The 18,445-nt window shown below is 53.7% G+C and overlaps 1 protein-coding gene across 2 annotated transcripts in view; it reads left to right on the forward strand.

Annotated features, from left to right (window-relative positions):
- The window catches only part of LOC123823818 (Fc gamma binding protein), a 38,111-nt gene extending 20,127 nt beyond the window's left edge, over nucleotides 1-17,984 (forward strand). For both annotated transcript variants that reach the window (XM_045846839.1, XM_045846840.1), the window contains 12 exons: nucleotides 79-278; nucleotides 1,445-1,583; nucleotides 3,482-3,822; nucleotides 4,828-5,401; nucleotides 5,771-6,387; nucleotides 6,746-7,289; nucleotides 8,138-8,709; nucleotides 8,885-9,458; nucleotides 10,430-10,629; nucleotides 14,116-14,496; nucleotides 17,442-17,713; nucleotides 17,815-17,984. In XM_045846839.1, the coding sequence (XP_045702795.1) occupies nucleotides 79-278; nucleotides 1,445-1,583; nucleotides 3,482-3,822; nucleotides 4,828-5,401; nucleotides 5,771-6,387; nucleotides 6,746-7,289; nucleotides 8,138-8,709; nucleotides 8,885-9,458; nucleotides 10,430-10,629; nucleotides 14,116-14,496; nucleotides 17,442-17,713; nucleotides 17,815-17,824 (4,424 nt within the window). In that variant the 3' untranslated portion in view covers nucleotides 17,825-17,984. The remainder of the gene's footprint in view (nucleotides 1-78; nucleotides 279-1,444; nucleotides 1,584-3,481; nucleotides 3,823-4,827; nucleotides 5,402-5,770; nucleotides 6,388-6,745; nucleotides 7,290-8,137; nucleotides 8,710-8,884; nucleotides 9,459-10,429; nucleotides 10,630-14,115; nucleotides 14,497-17,441; nucleotides 17,714-17,814) is intronic.
- Nucleotides 17,985-18,445: the final 461 nt, after the last annotated feature.

An 18,445-nucleotide genomic window follows, 5' to 3' on the forward strand; every position in this document is an offset into this window, starting at 1 on the left:
TTGAGATGCAGAAGGGGCAGACCCTGGACCCCGCAGCCCCTCCTTCCAAGAGGCTCTGACCCGCACCCCTCTTTGCAGCAATGACGTGCGCCCCCAACAGTCACTATGAGCTCTGTGCAGACACCTGCTCCCTGACCTGCTCCGCACTCAGCACGGCCCCTCAGTGCCCAGATGCCTGTGCCGAGGGCTGCCAGTGTGACCCTGGCTTCCTCAGTGACGGCCAAGCCTGCGTGCCCATCCAGAAGTGCGGCTGCTACCACAATGGTATCTACTATGAGGTAGGAACCTGGTCATCCCCAACAGATCTGCGGCCTCATCCTGGACCCCTTCCCACTGCCCATCAGCCCCACAGCCTGTGCACTGGGCCTCCTGGACGTCCCTCCCACCCACTTCTCCTGCACAACCCATGGCCCCACTGTGATCCAGCTTGTCCCCTCCTACCTGGCTCCCTCCCAGCACTCTCTTTTGCTCCCTTCGATCACTGTCCCCATGGCAGTGGGAAAGACCTTTGTAAATATAACTGTAGCTCCTGCAACTTTAAACCCTCCCCTGACTCCTCAGGTCAAGTTTTGGCTCTGTACCTGGGTCCAATTTTTGTCTCTGTTATACCAGCGGCTAACGCCCCCTGCTTCCCTCTCCCTCGCTCACAGTTACTCCTTTCCCTTTGATCTGAGTGTGTTTGTCTGAGGTCTGTTTTTCTCAAAGCACTCCAAGTGCTGTGGCTGGTGGGGCCAAGGGAGGGGGGCTCTCCATTGATCTCATATGAATAATAATAGCAATAATAACAAATAGGCAGCTAGTGCTTACTATGTAGAGGTTTCTGCTTTAAGTGCTATACTATGCTATGATATATAAGCTTTTTATTATGAAAAATTTCAAATATGCAAAAGAGAGCAATGTAATAAATATTCATGTACCCATCACTCAGCTTCAAAAAGAAATCAGCATTTTCCCAATCTTGTTTCATCTCCACTCCTGCATTTTCTCTTCAATCTGGTTGATCTACAGAAAATCCCTTTTCATTTCATCCGTATTTCATAGGTATTACTAACTCGGTTACATTTTCATAGGTAGGTGCTATTATTATCTGCAATTTATGTGGAAACTAAGGCATAAAGAGATTAAATAATTTGCACAGAATGATGTGATCAGCAAATAGCAGGAAAAGGCGTCAGACTCAGGCAATCTGCTCCAGAGCCTTTGCTCTTGATCACTGTTATACCGTTTATCCTACACAGCAGATATTTAGTGGATAGTTTGGAATAAACAAATGAGTAAGTGAATGCAAGTGAGTGAGTGAATGAATGGAACCCCAAGGCCATGCTGTGCTTTAGTTTCACAGACAAGGGGCCACCCTGATGAAACATGTCCCCTTCCTGTCCTCCAGACCGCAGAGGTCTGGGGTGAACGCCCACCCTGATGACTGTGCCCTCTGTCCCCACAGCCGGAGCAGACAGTACTCATCAACAACTGCCAGCAGCAGTGCGTGTGCCACGCCGGGAAAGGCCTGGTGTGCCAGAGCCACTCCTGTAAACCGGGGCACGCGTGCCACTCCACGGCAGGCATCCTGAGCTGCGTCAAAGGTGCTGGGCTAGGTTGGGGCCGGTGTGGCTGGGGACGGAGGACAGTGACTTCGGAGCTGAAGGTGGTGTGACCTGGATCTTTACGGTGGGAGGCGCTGAGGACTGAGGTCTCTGACCTGGGGACCTCTGGGCTGGGATCCCCAGGGCCCTCCAGGCAGGGAGGCAGTGGCCCTCAGGGTGGAGCCCAGGCTGTGGGGGGCCTCAGGCCTGGGTTTCCTGGGCAGATGTCAGAGACCCTCAGCATAAGAGAGGGTCAGGCAAACATTTTCTCTAAAGGTCTTGCTGGTAAATATCTAGACTTGCAGGCCTCACGGCTTTGGTCCCAACCATTCAACTCTGCCATCATGGCACAAAGTCAGCCATAGGGTAGATAAGTAGGGGACACAGTGCCATCAAAAGATTATTTACAAAGACAGGCAGCTGGTGGTGCCATAGTTTTCTGACCATTGGTATGTGGGATTAGTCCTGGGGCTTCAGGCACCATCCCCAAGGGGTTCGAGAGACTGGGGCCCATGGGGGCAGGGGCAGAGTCCTGAGGTCTCAAGCATATACCCCACGAAGTCTCGGGTCTTGGATATAGGGCGCCCCTCGAGTGAAAGACCAAGATTTATATGGATACACTCTCAGACATGGGGACCCCCAGATTAAGCCTAAGACACAGAGCCACCCCAAGACTGGTTTCTTAGGGTGAAGGACAGAAAATGATTTCCTTGTTTCTGAGGATAAGGAAATGGAACCTCCAGAACTAACTGAGACCCCCCAGGGCTAACGGACAGGATAACAGGGACTCCCGGGATGGTGGTATATCAGTCAGGGACCAATCAGGAGACACAAACACAGCAGCACAGCAGCACGAGCAGGGCAAGTTGGACAGAAAGAATCCTTTACCTAAATAGGGGATGGACACTGAGGGACACAGGGAATGGTAAGGAGCACAAAGCAGATACGTGGAGCAGTGCCTGCCCCTCAAGCGAAAGCACAGCAGCACCCAAGCAAAGAAAGGAGGAATTGGGGAGAGGGCCCCTACCCCAAGGCTGAGAGGCAGATCTCATTGGAAAATTCGACTGCGGCTCACTGGATGGCAGAGAGGTCATGCAGGCTGGAGCCGGCAAGCAGGAAAACCCCCACTGCTGAGTGGGTGTCCCACATGCCGCTGGCCCCCCATGCCCACAGGAGACAAGGAGAGCAGAGCCGTTGGAAGCAAGAGGGGTCCCTTTCCTCTTGCTGGGACCCTCCAGTGCCCCCTACGGACAAAGTCTAGCTCTACCAGTGGGTTTGGAGCTAAAAGTCTATAAACTGAAAATTGGCACGGGGGAGAGAGGAGGAGGTTTCAAGGCTGGGGTCTTGGGCATAGGAGTTCCAAAAACTGGGGTCACAGATATAATGGCCCCAGGGACAGAGTCTTGGACAAAGAGACCCTCATAGGTAGGGCCTCAGAAATGAGATCCCCATGGCTAGGGTCTCAGACACAGCAACCCCAGGGAGACGTAGTCTTGTACAAAAGGATCCCCAGGCCATGAGACTTAGATATGGGGACCAGGGTCTCAAATGTTGGGACCTCTGGGGTTAGATTATCACCAGAAAGGTCCTTCATTGCCTTGGTCTTGGGCACAGAGACCTCCAGGACTGGGGTCTCAGATGTGGCTGCCCAGGTAGCTGGGTCGGGAGGACCTGGGCCCAGGTCTTGAACACAGAGAACCGTGGGGCTGTGGATGCCCTCGTGGACACCCTCAGGGCTGGCCACATAGACAGGGGGCCCTTGGGGTTCTGGTCTCAAACCCGAGTCCCCCGGGGCTGCGATCTCAAGCAAGGGGACCCCAGTGCCTGGGGGCAGGTGCTGGGATGCAGCCAGCCTCATGCCAGGCATCCCCTCGAGGTCCTCTCTCCTCTGCCCCCAGACCCGTGCTTTGGTGTGACGTGCCGGCCACAGGAGACATGCCAGGAGAAGAATGGCCAGGGTGTGTGTGTGCCCAACTACGAGGCCACGTGCTGGCTGTGGGGCGACCCCCACTACCACTCCTTCGATGGCTGGAACTTTGACTTCCAGGGCACCTGTAACTACGTGCTGGCGACAACCAGCTGCCCAGGGGTCAGCAACACCCAGGGCCTGACACCCTTCACCATCACCACCAAGAATGAGAACCGGGGCAACCCTGCTGTGTCCTACGCGAGGCTTGTCACTGTGACCACCCTCAACACCAACATCTCCATCCACAAAGGCGAGGTCGGCAAAGTCCGGGTAAGTCCCACAGGATGGTCCCCTGAGCTCCTGTTTGGGTGGGAGGGGTCCTGGCAGCCACAGTTAGGAGCTCAATGCTCTCTCTCTCTTCACCCAGACCTTAAACAAAAGGGCAGCAAAGCAACAATAATCACAGCAAAAACCTCTGTCGGGAATTAAATGAGCTCAAAGGGCTTTTTGCAAAGGGCTTTCACCTAGGACTTCAGCATTTTGCCTTTTTAGAGAACTGGGTTCGAATCCAGGTTCTCCACAGCAGCTGTGTGACATTGGGCAAGTGATGACTTGGTGGGCCTCAGTTTCCTCATCTTAGGAACAGGGGCCGTAGCAGGCTCTGCCTTCAGTGAGGCGGTGCAGTCCAGTGTTCGGCTGGGGGACTGACCTCAGGAAGCCACCGTGAACGTCTGTGAGGAAACGAGTGAGAGGCCTTGAGACTGACGTGGAGCAACACTCAGGGAACTAGAGAGAGAGAAGGGCCGCCCTTTCTGCCCAGGGTAATGGAGACGCAGATGAAGGGCAGCCCACAGGGGGAGAGGGAAGCGCGGAACAGGGTGGGCACTCCATAAATGATGGTGCGTGGGAGAGGTGCCCAGACACGCAGAGGTGCTCAGGGAAAGGGGGGGGGGAGCAAGTGGGTGAAAGACCCAGAGAGAGCACACATGCACACCACACACACACACACACACACACACACACAGTGTGGGAGCGGGGGAGAGAGAGACTCAGAGAAAGGGAAATCTGAGAGAGAGATCTGGATGTAGACAGAGGAAGAGGAAGGGAGGGAGATGAGATCAAGAGAGAAACTCAGAGGAAGCAGCAGAGATAGGTTGCATTCCCCTGGCCAGACTGCAGCCGATGTCAGTGTTAGTTAAGTGACTCTACAGCTGTCAGTCATGAGGAAGGCCTTGGCGGGCCAAGTGAGGGAGGCAGAGGCCAGAGCCGAGCCTCCACACCTCGAGTGATCTCTGTTTGCGCCCCCTCCTCACCCCCGATCTCCCCTTCCTCCAGGTGAATGGCGTGCTGACAGCGTTGCCTGTCTCTGTGGCCGGCGGGAGGCTTTCAGTGACCCAGGGCCCATCAAAAGCAATGCTGGCAACCGACTTCGGGCTGCAGGTCAGCTATGACTGGAACTGGCGAGTGGAAGTGACTCTGCCCAGTAGCTACCACGGCGCAGTGTGTGGGCTCTGTGGGAACATGGACCGCAACCCTGGCAACGACCAAGCCTTCCCTAATGGCACCCTGGCTCCCTCTATACCCATCTGGGGTGGCAGCTGGCGAGCCCCAGGCTGGGACCCACTGTGCTGGGACGAATGTCAGGGGTCCTGCCCAACATGTCCTGAGGACCGGCTGGAAGAGTACAAGGGCCCTGGGTTTTGTGGACCCCTGGCTGCCGGTGCAGGAGGCCCCTTTGCTGCCTGCCATGCCCACGTGGCACCTGATAGCTTCTTTAAGGGCTGCGTTCTGGATGTCTGCCTGGGCGGTGGGTCCCACAACATCCTTTGCCAGGCTCTGGCAACCTATGCTGCTGCCTGCCAGGCTGCTGGCATTGTCATCGAGGACTGGAGGGCACAGGCTGGCTGTGGTGAGTGTCAGGGTGAACTGGGCAGGACTTGGGGGTGGGGATCCTGTCTCTGCAGGGCTGGTTTGGTTTCCCAGTTCTTCTGGGCCTTTTTGTTTCTTCCTACGTCTCTTTGTTTTTATCTTGGTGTCTAACTCTGTCTCCCTCTGATTGTTTCTCTGTCTCTCTGTTTCTCATTCACTCACTCCTATCACTGTTTGGGTCTTTGTTCCTCTCTCTTTTTGTCTCTCTGTGTCTTTTGTTCTGTCTCTCTCAGTCTCTCTGTCTGTCCCTCTTTGTCCCTCTCTCTGTCTCTTCCCACTCTGTGCTCAGACCCCACCCTCTGATACCATTGTTTCTCTCTCCCCCTCCCACTCTTTCATCTGCCTGCAGAGATCTCCTGCCCCAACAACAGCCACTACGAGCTCTGTGGCCCACTGTGCCCTGCCAGCTGCCCGTCCCCTGTGCCCCCCACGACCCCAGTCCCCTGCGAGGGCCCCTGCGCCGAGGGCTGCCAGTGTGACCCGGGCTTTGTGTTGAGCGTAGACCGCTGTGTTCCTCTGGATGGCGGCTGTGGCTGCTGGGTCAACAACACCTACCACGAGGCAGGCAGCGAGTTCTGGCCCAGTGCCACCTGCTCCCAGAGGTGCCAGTGTGGACCTGGGGGTGGCTCCCTGGTCTGCAAGCCTGCCAAGTGTGGGCTAGGCGAAGCGTGCGCCCTGCTGCCCTCAGGCCAGTATGGCTGCCAACCTGTCAGTACGGCTGAATGTCAAGCCTGGGGCGACCCCCATTACATCACCCTGGACGGGCACCGATTCGACTTCCAAGGTGCCTGTGAGTACCTGTTGAGTGCACCTTGCAGTGAACCGCCTGCGGGGGTTGAGAACTTCACCGTCACTGTAGCCAATGAGCACCGGGGCAGCCAGGCCGTCAGCTACACCCGCAGCGTCACCCTGCACATCTACAACCACAACTTGACCCTCAGTGCCCGCTGGCCCCGACAGCTGCAGGTGAGGGGTCCGTGGTCAAGGCAGGAGTAGTGCCAGCCCTGAGTTGCCTGGGGATTGGTGGTGTGCCATTCTCCTGATTGCCTTTCACAGGTCAGCCAGAGCGTGATGGAGGGGTTCAGAGTGTAGGTCTTACAGCCAGATGGCTTGGGGCAGTGGCTTCCCCGCCTTTGAGCTTTTGTTTATTCTTCTGTAAAATGGGCCTAAGAAAAGCACCTACTACAGAGGGTAATGTGAAGAGCCAGTGAAATCGAGTCTAAAGATTAGTATTATTGAGAGGAGGGCTCATTAAGTAGCAGAGATGGGATTTGGACCTTTGTCCTGGCCATTCACTACCTCCACCTCTGCCCCACGCCCGCAGGTGGACGGCAAGCTCGTGGCGCTGCCCTTCCAGCTGGACTCGCGCCTGCGCGCCTACCTGAGTGGCCCCGACGTGGTGGTGACAGCGGCCACAGGGCTCTCACTGGCTTTCGACGGGGACAGCAACGTGCGCCTGCGCGTGCCAGCGGCGTATGCAGGCGCCCTTTGTGGCCTGTGTGGGAACTACAACCGGGACCCTGCGGACGACCTGCAGGCAGTGGGCAGGAATCCCGGCCAATGGCAGGTGGGCGGCGACGAGGGCTGTGGAGAGTGCATGCCCGGGCCGTGTCCCCCGCCTTGCACGCCAGAGCAGCAGGAGCCTTTCGGTGGTCCCGATGCCTGCGGCGTGATCTCGGCCCCTGACGGCCCGCTGGCCCCCTGCCACCGCCTCTTGCCGCCCGCGCAGTACTTCCAGGCCTGCTTGCTGGACGCCTGCCAGGCTCAGGGCCATCCCGGAGGCCTCTGCCCTGCTGTGGCCGCCTATGTGGCAGCCTGCCAGGCCGCTGGGGCCCAACTCGGCGAGTGGAGGCGGCCGGATTTCTGTCGTGAGTACTCACCCATGCATGGGCCATATAGTGGGGATCTCCCCATTCTGTCTTTACACAGGACTCTAAGACAGGAGCCTTCTTCAAGGTGTGCCTTAGACACCACCCTGCCTGCCCTGAGCCAGATATCTCCTGTTGGAGAAATACCTTGGCATTCGCCCACTAAATGCACCAGGGCACATACTGCAGTGAGAGAGACTGATACACCCAGGCAGAACCCTGGGTCCGGCAGACTGTCGGGGAGCATGCACTCAGTGTCCTAGCCAGATGAAGTGATTGGCAGACCCTGTCAGAGCTAGACAGTGAGATTCACCTGGTCAAATAGATTCTCTCAGGTACCCCTGGTCAGAGAGACCTGGAAAGTTCCACCTGCTCAGATGCCCCTGGACTGTTGCACACGCTGAAATACACAGGAATTGGCCTGATAACATCAGACAGGGGCTCTGGTTAGAGACACTGGGCAGACACACCCAGACGGAATCATGACCCTGACATAGCCCTATGCAGATACGTACATAGTCACGGGGAGTCACACCCCAGGATACATCTGCCCCATGCCTCAGTCAGATGCACGCCCTGAGTACTGCTGCTGGTTCGGACACACATAGTTTAGTCAGTCACACATGGTCAGGTTGATCAGGTTGACCCACAACCTGGTCAAAGAGCCCTGGTTCCCAGAGCCCTGCACTGAACCCCCCAGTTAGACGCACTGGGTCTCACACCCCTCTCACATCCCTGGACAGATTCGCTCACACATTGTGCTAGGGCAGAGCACACAGATCCACCTGGGCAGGTTCCTCCACTCCGCACCTCCCCCCGCCCAGCTCACTTCCCGCTTGTCCCCACAGCCTTCCAGTGCCCTGCCCACAGCCACTACAAGCTCTGCGGTGACTCCTGCCCTGTGAGCTGCCCCAGCCTCTCGGCGCCCGAGGGCTGCGAGCCAGCCTGCCGTGAAGGCTGTGTCTGCGATGCCGGCTTTGTGCTCAGTGGTGACACCTGCGTGCCTCTGGGCCAGTGTGGCTGCCTCCATGAGGGCCACTACTACCCACTAGGCGAGGCCTTCTACCCAGGCCCCGAGTGCGAGCGGCGCTGTGAATGTGGGCCGGGTGGCCAAGTCACCTGCCAGGAGGGCACAGCCTGCCAGCCCCATGAAGAGTGCCGGCTACAGGATGGCGTCCAGGCCTGTCACCCTAAAGGCTGTGGCCATTGCCTGGCCAGTGGTGGCATCCACTACGTTACCCTGGATGGACGCGTCTATGATATGCATGGCTCCTGCTCCTATATCTTGGCTCAAGTCTGCCACCCACAGCCTGGGGACGAGGACTTTGCCATTGTGCTTGAGAAGAACTCGGCTGGAGATCCCCAGCGCCTGATAGTTACTGTGGCTGGCCAGGTTGTGAGCCTGGCTCAGGGCCCGCGGGTAAGTGGACATGGCCCTGCCCTGGGGACTCTGAGGGGACACAACCCTGCCCTGGGAAGTCTGAAGGGGATATGGCCTCACCCCATAGGGGCTGAAAGAGATGCAGCTCTACCCTGGAAGTCTAAGGGGACTGCCTTACCTGTGGGTCCCTGACCCGCCTGACCCTTCCACACAGGTCACTGTGGACGGCGAGGCTGTGGCCCTGCCCATGGCTGTGGACCACGTGCGGGTGACCGCTGAGGGCCGGAACATGATTCTGCAGACGACCAAGGGGCTGCGGCTTCTCTTCGATGGTGACGCCCACATCCTCATATCCATCCCTGGCTCCTTCCGTGGCCGTCTCTGTGGCCTTTGTGGGAACTTCAATGGCAACTGGAGTGATGACTTTGTCCTGCCCAGTGGCACCGTGGCCCCCAGTGTGGATGCCTTTGGAGCTGCGTGGCGGGTGCCAGGCTCCTCCCAGGGCTGTGGCGAGGGCTTCGGGCCCCAGGGCTGGCCAGTGTGCTCAGCAGAGGAGACAGCACCCTATGAGAGCATCAAGGCCTGCGGGCAACTCCGGGACCCCCAGGGGCCCTTCTCGGCCTGCCATGCGGTGCTGAGCCCCTCTGAGTACTTCCGCCAGTGTGTGTTTGACCTGTGTGCCCACAAGGGCAACAGCACCTTCCTCTGCCGCAGCCTGGCTGCCTATACAGCATCCTGTCAGGCAGCTGGCCAGGCCGTGAAGCCCTGGAGGACAAACAGTTTCTGCCGTGAGTACCCACAGGATTCTCACCAGGCTCGGGCTTGCCTCCTGATCCGCTCCCAGTCCTGTCTGCATCTTAGGGGCAGCCTCTTCCCTGTTAAAGGTCCCCCACCCCAGTTTCTCCCACAGCGCACCCTGCTGGCTTCCCTCTGGCTGGTCTGCTAGCTGACTGACCCTTCTCAGACTCCTTTCAGGGGCCCGCCCACTCTCTGAAACCTCAGACACACTTCTTCCTTAGAGCCCTTCCTGGACTTTTTCTGTGGTGACCTGGGAGGGTAGGTTCTTGGATCTCTAGTTCACACACTAAAGCCTGAGTCCGTGACTAACCCAGACCCCAAAGCATGGGGACATACCCCTCACATCCCCCAAGACAAGGCTGCAGCCCCCAGATCCCCAGAACTCTACCTCTCTGATCCCCCAGCCAGTGGACATCTGTTTCCTGCAAACCCCCAGGGCAGGGCCATGTCTCCTCATTCTCTTCAGGGCAGAGCCTGTTTTCAGGATCATCATCCACCTCCACGGCCGCAGATTTGTCTTCAGTGCTGAGTGTGGGCACTGTCTCTAGACCTGGCCTCTCTCCTGACTGCCAGCCTCAGGGGTCCAGCAGCCTACTGGACACTTCCCCCGGGTGTCCTTAGGGTCCTTCACACCTGCTGTGCTCCCATGGGACATTAGTGTTTCATCCTAAACTCGATCCTCGTATCCCCCATCTCAGCACAGCCGTACCACCCACCAGCTGCTCAGCCGGAGCCCAGCTCCCCACCCTGGATGCCTCCCTTGGGTCGTTAGCTCCCTGTTTTTGCCCCATCCTGGCCCTGACCACTCTGTCTGTGCTCCTCAGTGCAACCCCGATCACACTGGGCTGGCACTATTTACCCCACCGAGAGGAGGTCCCGAGCAGAGCCGGGGGCTGTCTTCACCTCCTGTCGCCAGGGCTGGTGTGCAGGTGTGACCCCACTCTGCCTCCTCTCTCCGCAGCGCTCCAGTGCCCCGCCAACAGCCACTACTCCACCTGCACGCACTCCTGCCAGGGCTCCTGTGCGGCTCTCTCCGGCCTCACCGGCTGCACCTCCCGCTGCTTTGAGGGCTGTGAGTGTGATGACCGCTTCCTGCTCTCCCAGGGCGTCTGCATCCCTGTCAAGGACTGTGGCTGCACCCATGATGGCCGATACTTGCCGGTGAGCGGAACCTGAGGTGGGCAGGTGGAGGGGCTTGAGGGAGACTCAAAGCTTCTGTGCTGACCCCCTTAAGGACAGGGACAGTGGGGCTGCCAGCATCTCTCAGCTGTGTGACTCGGTGCTGGTGACATCGCTGTGTAAGTTCCTTTGGCTGCTGGGACAAATGACCATAAATTTGGTGGCTTGAAACAGGAGAAATGTATCCTCCCACCATTCTAGAAGCCATAAAACAGAAAGCCTATCACTGGGTCAAAATCCAGGTGTCCTCAGGGTGGCACCCTCCAGAGGCTCCAGAAGAGAATCCGTTCCTTGCCACTCTCTGCCCCAGCTTTTGGTGGCTGCAGGCATTCCTCAGTTTATGGCTACACCACTGCAGTTCCTGCTTCTGTCACATTCCCCCTCCTCTTCTGTGTGCAACAGAAAATCTCCCTCTGCCTCCCTCTTAGGATACCTGTGGCTGCATTTAAGGCCCAGACAGATAATCCAGAGTAATCTCTTTATCTCAAGACCTTTAATTTAATCACATCTGCAAATTCCCCATATAAGGTCACATTTACTAGTTCCAGGCATTAGGACTTGATATCTTTGGGAGCTGTTATTCACCTACTACAGTACCTTCCCTAAGCCTCAGTTTTTCATCTGTAAAATGAGATTTACCCTCCTGGCACCACAGGTGTTTGAGGACTAGGGGCAATTACACAGGAAAGGCACCCACAGAGCACCGAGCCTTGTCCTCTGCACTCGGTAAAACTTACGACAGCACGGTGGACAGCACAGCTAACAACAGTTTAATAATGTGTGTTGAAAGTTCTTTCATTTTTGTTATAGTTGATTTATTTTTATTATTCATGTTGTTTGAGCTCTTGCTGTTCCTGGACTGCTCCTGTGCCAGGGGCTGGCCCTGCCCTGGCATGGTCCGGGGACTTTTGCATGTCTGGTGACTTCTAGGCTCTTGACTCGTGCAGGAGAAAATTCAAGAAGCAAGTCCAGGTGGCAGTGACAGGGAGTTCATTAAAGCTTAGGGCAGTGAAGCCAAAGAAGGGCCCTTGGACACAGGATCAGGGGCCAAACCTAGGGTGAGCTGCCACTGCCCACTGCTCCCCTGGTGACAAGTCTCATGGAAACCTGCAGAGCTTGGGATAAGAAGAGCAAAAATATGTACCCAAGGAAGGGGCGTGTACATGTTCAAAGTAAAGCACTAGCTGCCCTTCTCTGTCCTGAGGGGTTTTATCTATTTTCCATGGACGGGAATTTTAGGGGATGTCTCGGGGAGGATCTCAATAGTATTCGCCAGATTCACAGTGTGTCATTCAGTGTGCTCATCTATGGAAATAACACACAATGGGGCCTGCGGTCATTTTCTGGTCAGTTTTACCTCTGCCTTGAGTTAGTCTGGCTCTGATTGGTTTTCATTATCTACCTTCCTGACGAGGGTGATTGAAACCGTCTGTTCTTCGGCATCTTCAGTTAGGGAGTACAGGGTCTTGTGATTTATTAGTTGCTGTCAATTGCCCAGCCATTCTGGCCCTTTGTTCAACGGTGGGTCTCAGTGTCCTCATTCCACTTGCCAGGGAGTTTTCCCAGTTTCTTACTAACCTGCCTCATTACTATGCACCAAGTTTGTTACAGGCATTAATTTGCTTAATAACTGCAACAATCCTGGCAGACAGGTACCATCGTCATTTTCCCCATGTTACAGATAAAGAAATTGAGATAAAGAGATGTCAGCCCAAGGCTACCCATTAACAAGTGGCGATGCTGGGAGGTACCCCCAGCAGCCCGGGCTCACCCTCTGAGCTGCTGGGCATCCTACTTTCTCTGATTAAATAAAAGAAAGGTGGGTTACCACATCCATCCTCATTCATCCCAGTTTTACTAGTGGCAGAAACAGAGGCTAGAGGGTCTGGAAATGCAGGACTTCTGCAGAAGGAGATGCCCAACTTCTTCCTTCAGGCTTCGAACTTGCAAGAACAGAACAAAGAACTCAGCTGCTGACTTTCCGCCGTGTGCACTTCACCACTCATCCTCCTCTCCATGTAAACACATGTGCATACTTTTCTGACCCATTTGAGAGTGTGTTACAGACACAGCGCCCCTTTTCCTGTCAATACTTTAGCGGGAATTTTCTAAGAATAAGGGAATTCATTTGATGTGACCACAGTATAATTCAAACTCAAAGAATTAACGCTGATTCAATACTATTATATAATCTGAAGATTTTGTTCTAATTTTACCAGTTGCCCCTATAATGTCCTCTGTAGCAATCACCCCTCCCAGAGTCAGAGTCCATTTGAGGATCAGACACTTTCTGTTCTCATGAGGTTTGATGAGATCACCAGGTAGTGAATATAGATGGAAAAAGAAGGTTTAAGGGCTGAGCCCTGGTCAAGGAAGCGTTGAGAATTTGGGAGGAACTTGAGAACATGGTGAAGAAAGAGCAACTGGTTAGGTGGGAGGGGTGGGGGAGAAAGCAGGAAAAATGTTCCTGGAATTGGGTTTCCAGGGCCCCTGTGATCTGCGCTGTGGGTGCCAGGACTGGGACATGTCTCCTGCCCACCCGACCTGTGTCCATTAGCTTTTGCTGGGTGACAAACTACCCTAGAGCTTAGTGGCTTAAAACAGCTATTTGTTTAGTTCACAATTCTGCAACCCTGCGATTGGGGTTGGGCTCAGCTGGGTGGCTCTTCTGTCATTCTCTGAGCTCACTCACTCACATATCTCTAGTTCCCCAGTGGGTCAGCTGGGGCTGGTTTATCTTGTTGTTTTTTTAATTTTTAAAATTGTGTTTGTTCGTTCTTGTTTATTCTGTTATAACTGTCCCAATTTTTCACCCTTTGCCTTCCCCCATCCTGCCCATCCCCCCACTCCCACAGTGCATCATCAAGCCATTGTCCATGTCCATGGGCCACTCATACATGTTCTTTAACTACTCCCTTCCCCTTCTTTCCACCACCCCCTGCTTCCCCATTTCCTCTGGCAGCTGTCAGTCTGTTCCCTGTTTCCATGTCTCTGGTTCTGTTTCACTCATTAGTTTATTTTGTTCACTAGATTCCTCTCATAAGTGAGATCATACAGTATTTGTCTTTGACTGACTGGCTTATTTCACTTAGCAAAATAGTCTAGCTGGGGCTGGGTTAGTGACGTCAGTGGGGATTGTTGTCTCTCTTACATGGGGTGTCTTGTCCTCTGACAGTCCCATGCTTGTTCTCATGGTAGCCAGGAAAGAGAGAGGGAGAGAGAGAGAGAGAAAAGCTATCATGTTGTTTGAGGTCTAGGCTTGAATGTGGCCCAGCACTGCTTCTGCTACATTGTGATAACCAAAGCATAGTTTTAAGGCCAACCTAGATCCATAGGGAAGGGGAAATGAACTCCATTTCTTAATGGGTGTTGCTGCAAAGTGATCTGCATGGATCCACAGGGTTGAAGGACTGTGGCCATTGTTGCAATCCACCACACCACTGTAACCTGGCCCTTTTCTGTGCACAGGTGAACTCCTCCCTGCTGAGCTCAGACTGCAATGAGCGCTGCTCCTGTTCCTCAAGCACCGGCCTGACATGCCAGGCAGTGGGCTGCCCTCTAGGTCGTGTATGCGAGGTCGAGGCTGGGACCCGGGACTGCTGGGTCCCCGCTGGTCTCTGTTCCCTCTCTAGGAACACCAGTCTCACCACCTTCGATGGGGTCCACAGTGCCGTCAGCATCCCTGGTATCTACGAGCTCTCTTTCCGCTGCCCAGGAATACAGAACATCCCCTGGTACCGTGTGCTTGCTGATGTCCAGTTCTGCCATGGCAAAGTTGAAACTGTGAAGCAGGCTCACGTCTTCTTCCAGGGTGGGCTGGTGACTCTGACCCCAAACAGGGGCATATGGGTAAGCCTGAGCACGGGGCATGTCTTACCTGGGCTTTGTCTTCCTATTGCAGTGTCCCTCCATTCCTGGCTGCCCATCTGTCTTCCTATCTCTTTCCTTTATCCAGATCTCTGTAGTTTGGTCACTAAATTTGTATTTGTCTCAATATTTCAAATGTATTCCCTCTGTTGTGGCTGAGTTTTTGAGGAGCAAAAACACACTCAAGTAGCTTACTAGTTTTGATGTCAGTGTTAATCAAGACTCTTCATTGCAAGTGATGGAAAACCAGATGCAAATTGCCTTGAGAAAAATGAATTCATTGGCCCACATAACTAGTAAATGCAGGGAGAGAGCCTAAGAAGTGGCTGGATCCAGGTGCCCTGTCAGTACTGTCTGAATTTGTACCTTCATCTTTTAGACTTGCTGTTTTACAAATCAGCTCCATTCTCTGACACTCTACAACATTCCCACAACACAGGATTCTCCTCATTTTACACAGAGGGGAACCTAGGGCCCAAGGAGGTGAAGTCATTTGCTCAAGTCACTCAGGGAATACCTGGGAGATCTGGGCTTGAACCCACCAGCACCCATGCTCCTAACCACTTTGATGGGAATGGGCACTAGTGGCAACTGTGTGGGTACAAGGGACCCACCAAGGGACCCACCAAGGGACCAAGGTGGATTCCAAGTACAGTGCTAAGTGGGAACTTCCTCTGGAAACTGTCAATTGCAGGCCACTGGATCCTTCCCTCAACTGTCCTTCCACTTTCTCTTAAAGGCCCCTCAGGCCTACTGTTTGCATCATGACTCCATTCCAGCCCCAGTGCCCCTCCGTTCTGCCCCTTGAATTCCTGTTACTTACAACTGCCTTTTATTTGCCAAACCCCCAATTTGTTCTCATCACCTCAATTCCAAATTTCTGAGAGAGGGAATCTGTCTGGCCTAAGGAAGAGATGACACTGACTCATAGTCTCATCACTCACAGCTTGTGTGCAAGAGCCCAAGACCCAAACACAGATGTCAGGCCACACTAAAGTTCCCAGATGAGCACGTCTCTATTTCCAAGATCTGTTTATTGATTGTAGACACATCCACTGGTGTCTTCTGGGTCCAGTGGGGAGAGATAGCCAATGCTCCTCACACCCCTCCCTCCGTGGATGGTCCACATCCTTCCACCAAGCGCAGCAATGGTCCGACACTCAGCCCTGGTGGAAGCAGGGCCTGGAGTTCTGTCTTTAGTGTGCTCTAGACCAATCACTCCTTTTCTCTGGCCATCTGCTTAATTGATAATTCAGTTAACAGACAGCTCCTCTGTTAAGAAATGATTCTCTACACAGCCAGTAGAGGTTCTAAGATTGTAATTAAGGATCAGGTCATTCTGCTGTTTAAAACTCTACAATGGCTTCCCCAGAACAGCGTTCCAAAACTGAAGCAAACTCCCTTCTGTGGCCTACAAGCCTCGTGTGATCAACTGCTTGTCCAACCTCGTCTCCCACTACTCCCTCGCTCATTATGCTAATAACAGGACAAACTGGCCTTTATGCTATTTGTGCAGCAGACCAAGCTTGTTCCTACCTCAGGGCCTTCACATTGGCTGTTCCCACTACAGCAGCACACTTCTCCCAGCTCCTCTCGGAGCTGGCTCCTTCTCATCCTGCTGGTCTCAGTCGGTTCCCGCACTGCCTCTACAGAGAGGCCTTTCCTGACCACCTGCAATGCTCTCCTTCTTCGTCCCAGTCTCGATGCTGTTATTCTCTCTCTTTTTTTCCCTTCAAGGCTCTTATCACTATCTGAAGTTATCCGTTATTTCTTTGTTTGTGTTTGTTGCCTTCCTTCATCACTAGAATATGGTCCTCTGGTGAGCATGGGTCCTATCCATCTCAGTCATTACTTTGTCCCCAGTACCCAGATCAGGGCCTGGAACCTCACAGGTACACAGGAAAAGTTTGGTTTTTTGAATACATTCAGCCCTGTTCCCTCTGCACCGTCCATGTGCTGGGTAACACAGATGACTCAGACCCAGTCCTCAGACTTGCAAAGCTTGCACCCTGGTTAAACTTTCTATTCACCTCCAGCTCTCCCTCACTGCATCCATCCCTACTCCTTCTCTTCCCCCTCTGGCCGTGTATTTTCTCATCTCTCTCTTCATTGTTTCCTTTCTCTCTCCCTCCCTCCCTTCTCTGCATTCCTTCCTTCCTTCCTCTCTTCCACCATCAGTGCATTTATCCATCCGCCCTTCTTTGCAGATCCCTTTACTTATCTTTTCTGTCTACCTTGCTCTTCAGTCATCTGGCAGAGGAAGACTTAGATATCAGAGCATTTAGAAAAAAAAATAACTATTCTTTCAAACAAGGTTCCCTAAGGAGTTTAACTTGAGAAGGATTAACTCATTAATGAAAACAAACAACAGTTATTTAAAAGAAAAAACTCACAAGGTACCAAATTAACTGAGTCCACAGCCTATGACAGAGAAACAGTAATTTTCTCACATGATCATTATGCTTGCTAGGTCACTTGGCTTCAGACATCAATATCGAAAAAAAAAAAAAATAAGGATGACGTTGTTTTTGTTAGGGAACCAGTAACTTAGACAACATGCTCAAGGGTTCTTTGGCTTTGAAAACTAGAACCACACAGGATGACACTGGGATTTGATTGATTGTCTATCTGGTACACAGTACCCACTCGTCCTCAGCCTCCTCTGGAATGTTTTGTGTGTGCCCATTTATTCACTGATCCCTCTCTCCTTTCATCCACTCTGTCTCGTCTTCTACTCATCCTTCCAAATCTCCAAATAGTTTATGTATCCATCTCTCCATCCCTCCAGGTTTTCATCTCTTTCAGCATCTGCCTCTCTGCTTTTGCTCCTTGAACTTGTTATCTTGCTTGGGGTCTCCATCCTGGTAACACCATGGCTCTTCTATGGCCCGAGTCTCACCTGTGTGCCCCACCCCGCCCCACACCAGGTGAATGGCCTCCGAGTGGATCTCCCAGCTGAAGTGTTGACATCTGTGTCTGTGAGTCGGAATCGTGATGGCACCCTGCTCGTTCAGCAGAAGGCAGGGGTCCGGGTGCAGCTGGGCAGCAATGGGCAGCTGGTCGTGATGGTCGGCAGTGACCATGCTGGGATACTGTGTGGCGCCTGCGGAAACTTTGACGGGAACAAGAGCAATGATGGGCATGACTCCCAGGGGAATACAGCAGTGGAACAGTGGCGAGCGCAGGACTTCTCCCCATGGTGAGGACGTAGTGTGGAGGCCCTGGGTGCTCATGGGAAGGAGGCACTTGGGGTGGGTGCTCAGTCTGTTAGCAGAAGTGCTAAGTGTCTGTCTCTTGCAGTCATAACTGATCAGCCATCCACCAGAAAAGAGGATTTCAGGACCTGATCCCCCTGGAGGTTGCAGTAACTGAAGGATGCACTGTGTCACTGTGTGTCCCTTCCCTGCTGTCCTCCTCTGCTGAGCCACTGGGGCTGACTGTGGGAGCATTAAATAAATATCTTAAGCTAAGCTGCATGCCCGTGTGTCTTATCCCTGACTTTCCTGCCCTCACAGTAGGGGTCAGATGCCTGGGGAATCTGGCACATGGTGAATATTTATTGGGGGCTGAGAGGATGGATGGATGGATGGATGGATGGATGGAGACATGGATGCATGGATTGGGACACGGATGAGTGAGAAAATGGGGAGATAGAGAAATATATGGTTAGAAGAATGGGTGGATAAAAAGATGAATGATTAGATGGAGAGGGGAAGAGAAAGTGGCAAGACAGATCACCAGATTCTAGCTTTACCATTTGTAACCCTAGCAAGTTCATTTCTCTTTCTCTCAGTTTCCTCACATGTCTTAGTTCATTCAGGCAGCTATAACAAAATACCATGGAATTGGGGGGAGGGGAGGCTTATAAACAACAGGAATTTATTTCTCAGAGCTCTGGAGGCTGGGGAGTCGAGATCAAGTCACCGGCAGA

The sequence above is a fragment of the Phyllostomus hastatus genome, unplaced genomic scaffold (genome assembly GCF_019186645.2).
Source record: "Phyllostomus hastatus isolate PE091 unplaced genomic scaffold, TTU_PhHast_1.1 phas_contig_5, whole genome shotgun sequence".
In the NCBI taxonomy this organism is placed as follows: Eukaryota; Metazoa; Chordata; class Mammalia; order Chiroptera; family Phyllostomidae; genus Phyllostomus; species Phyllostomus hastatus.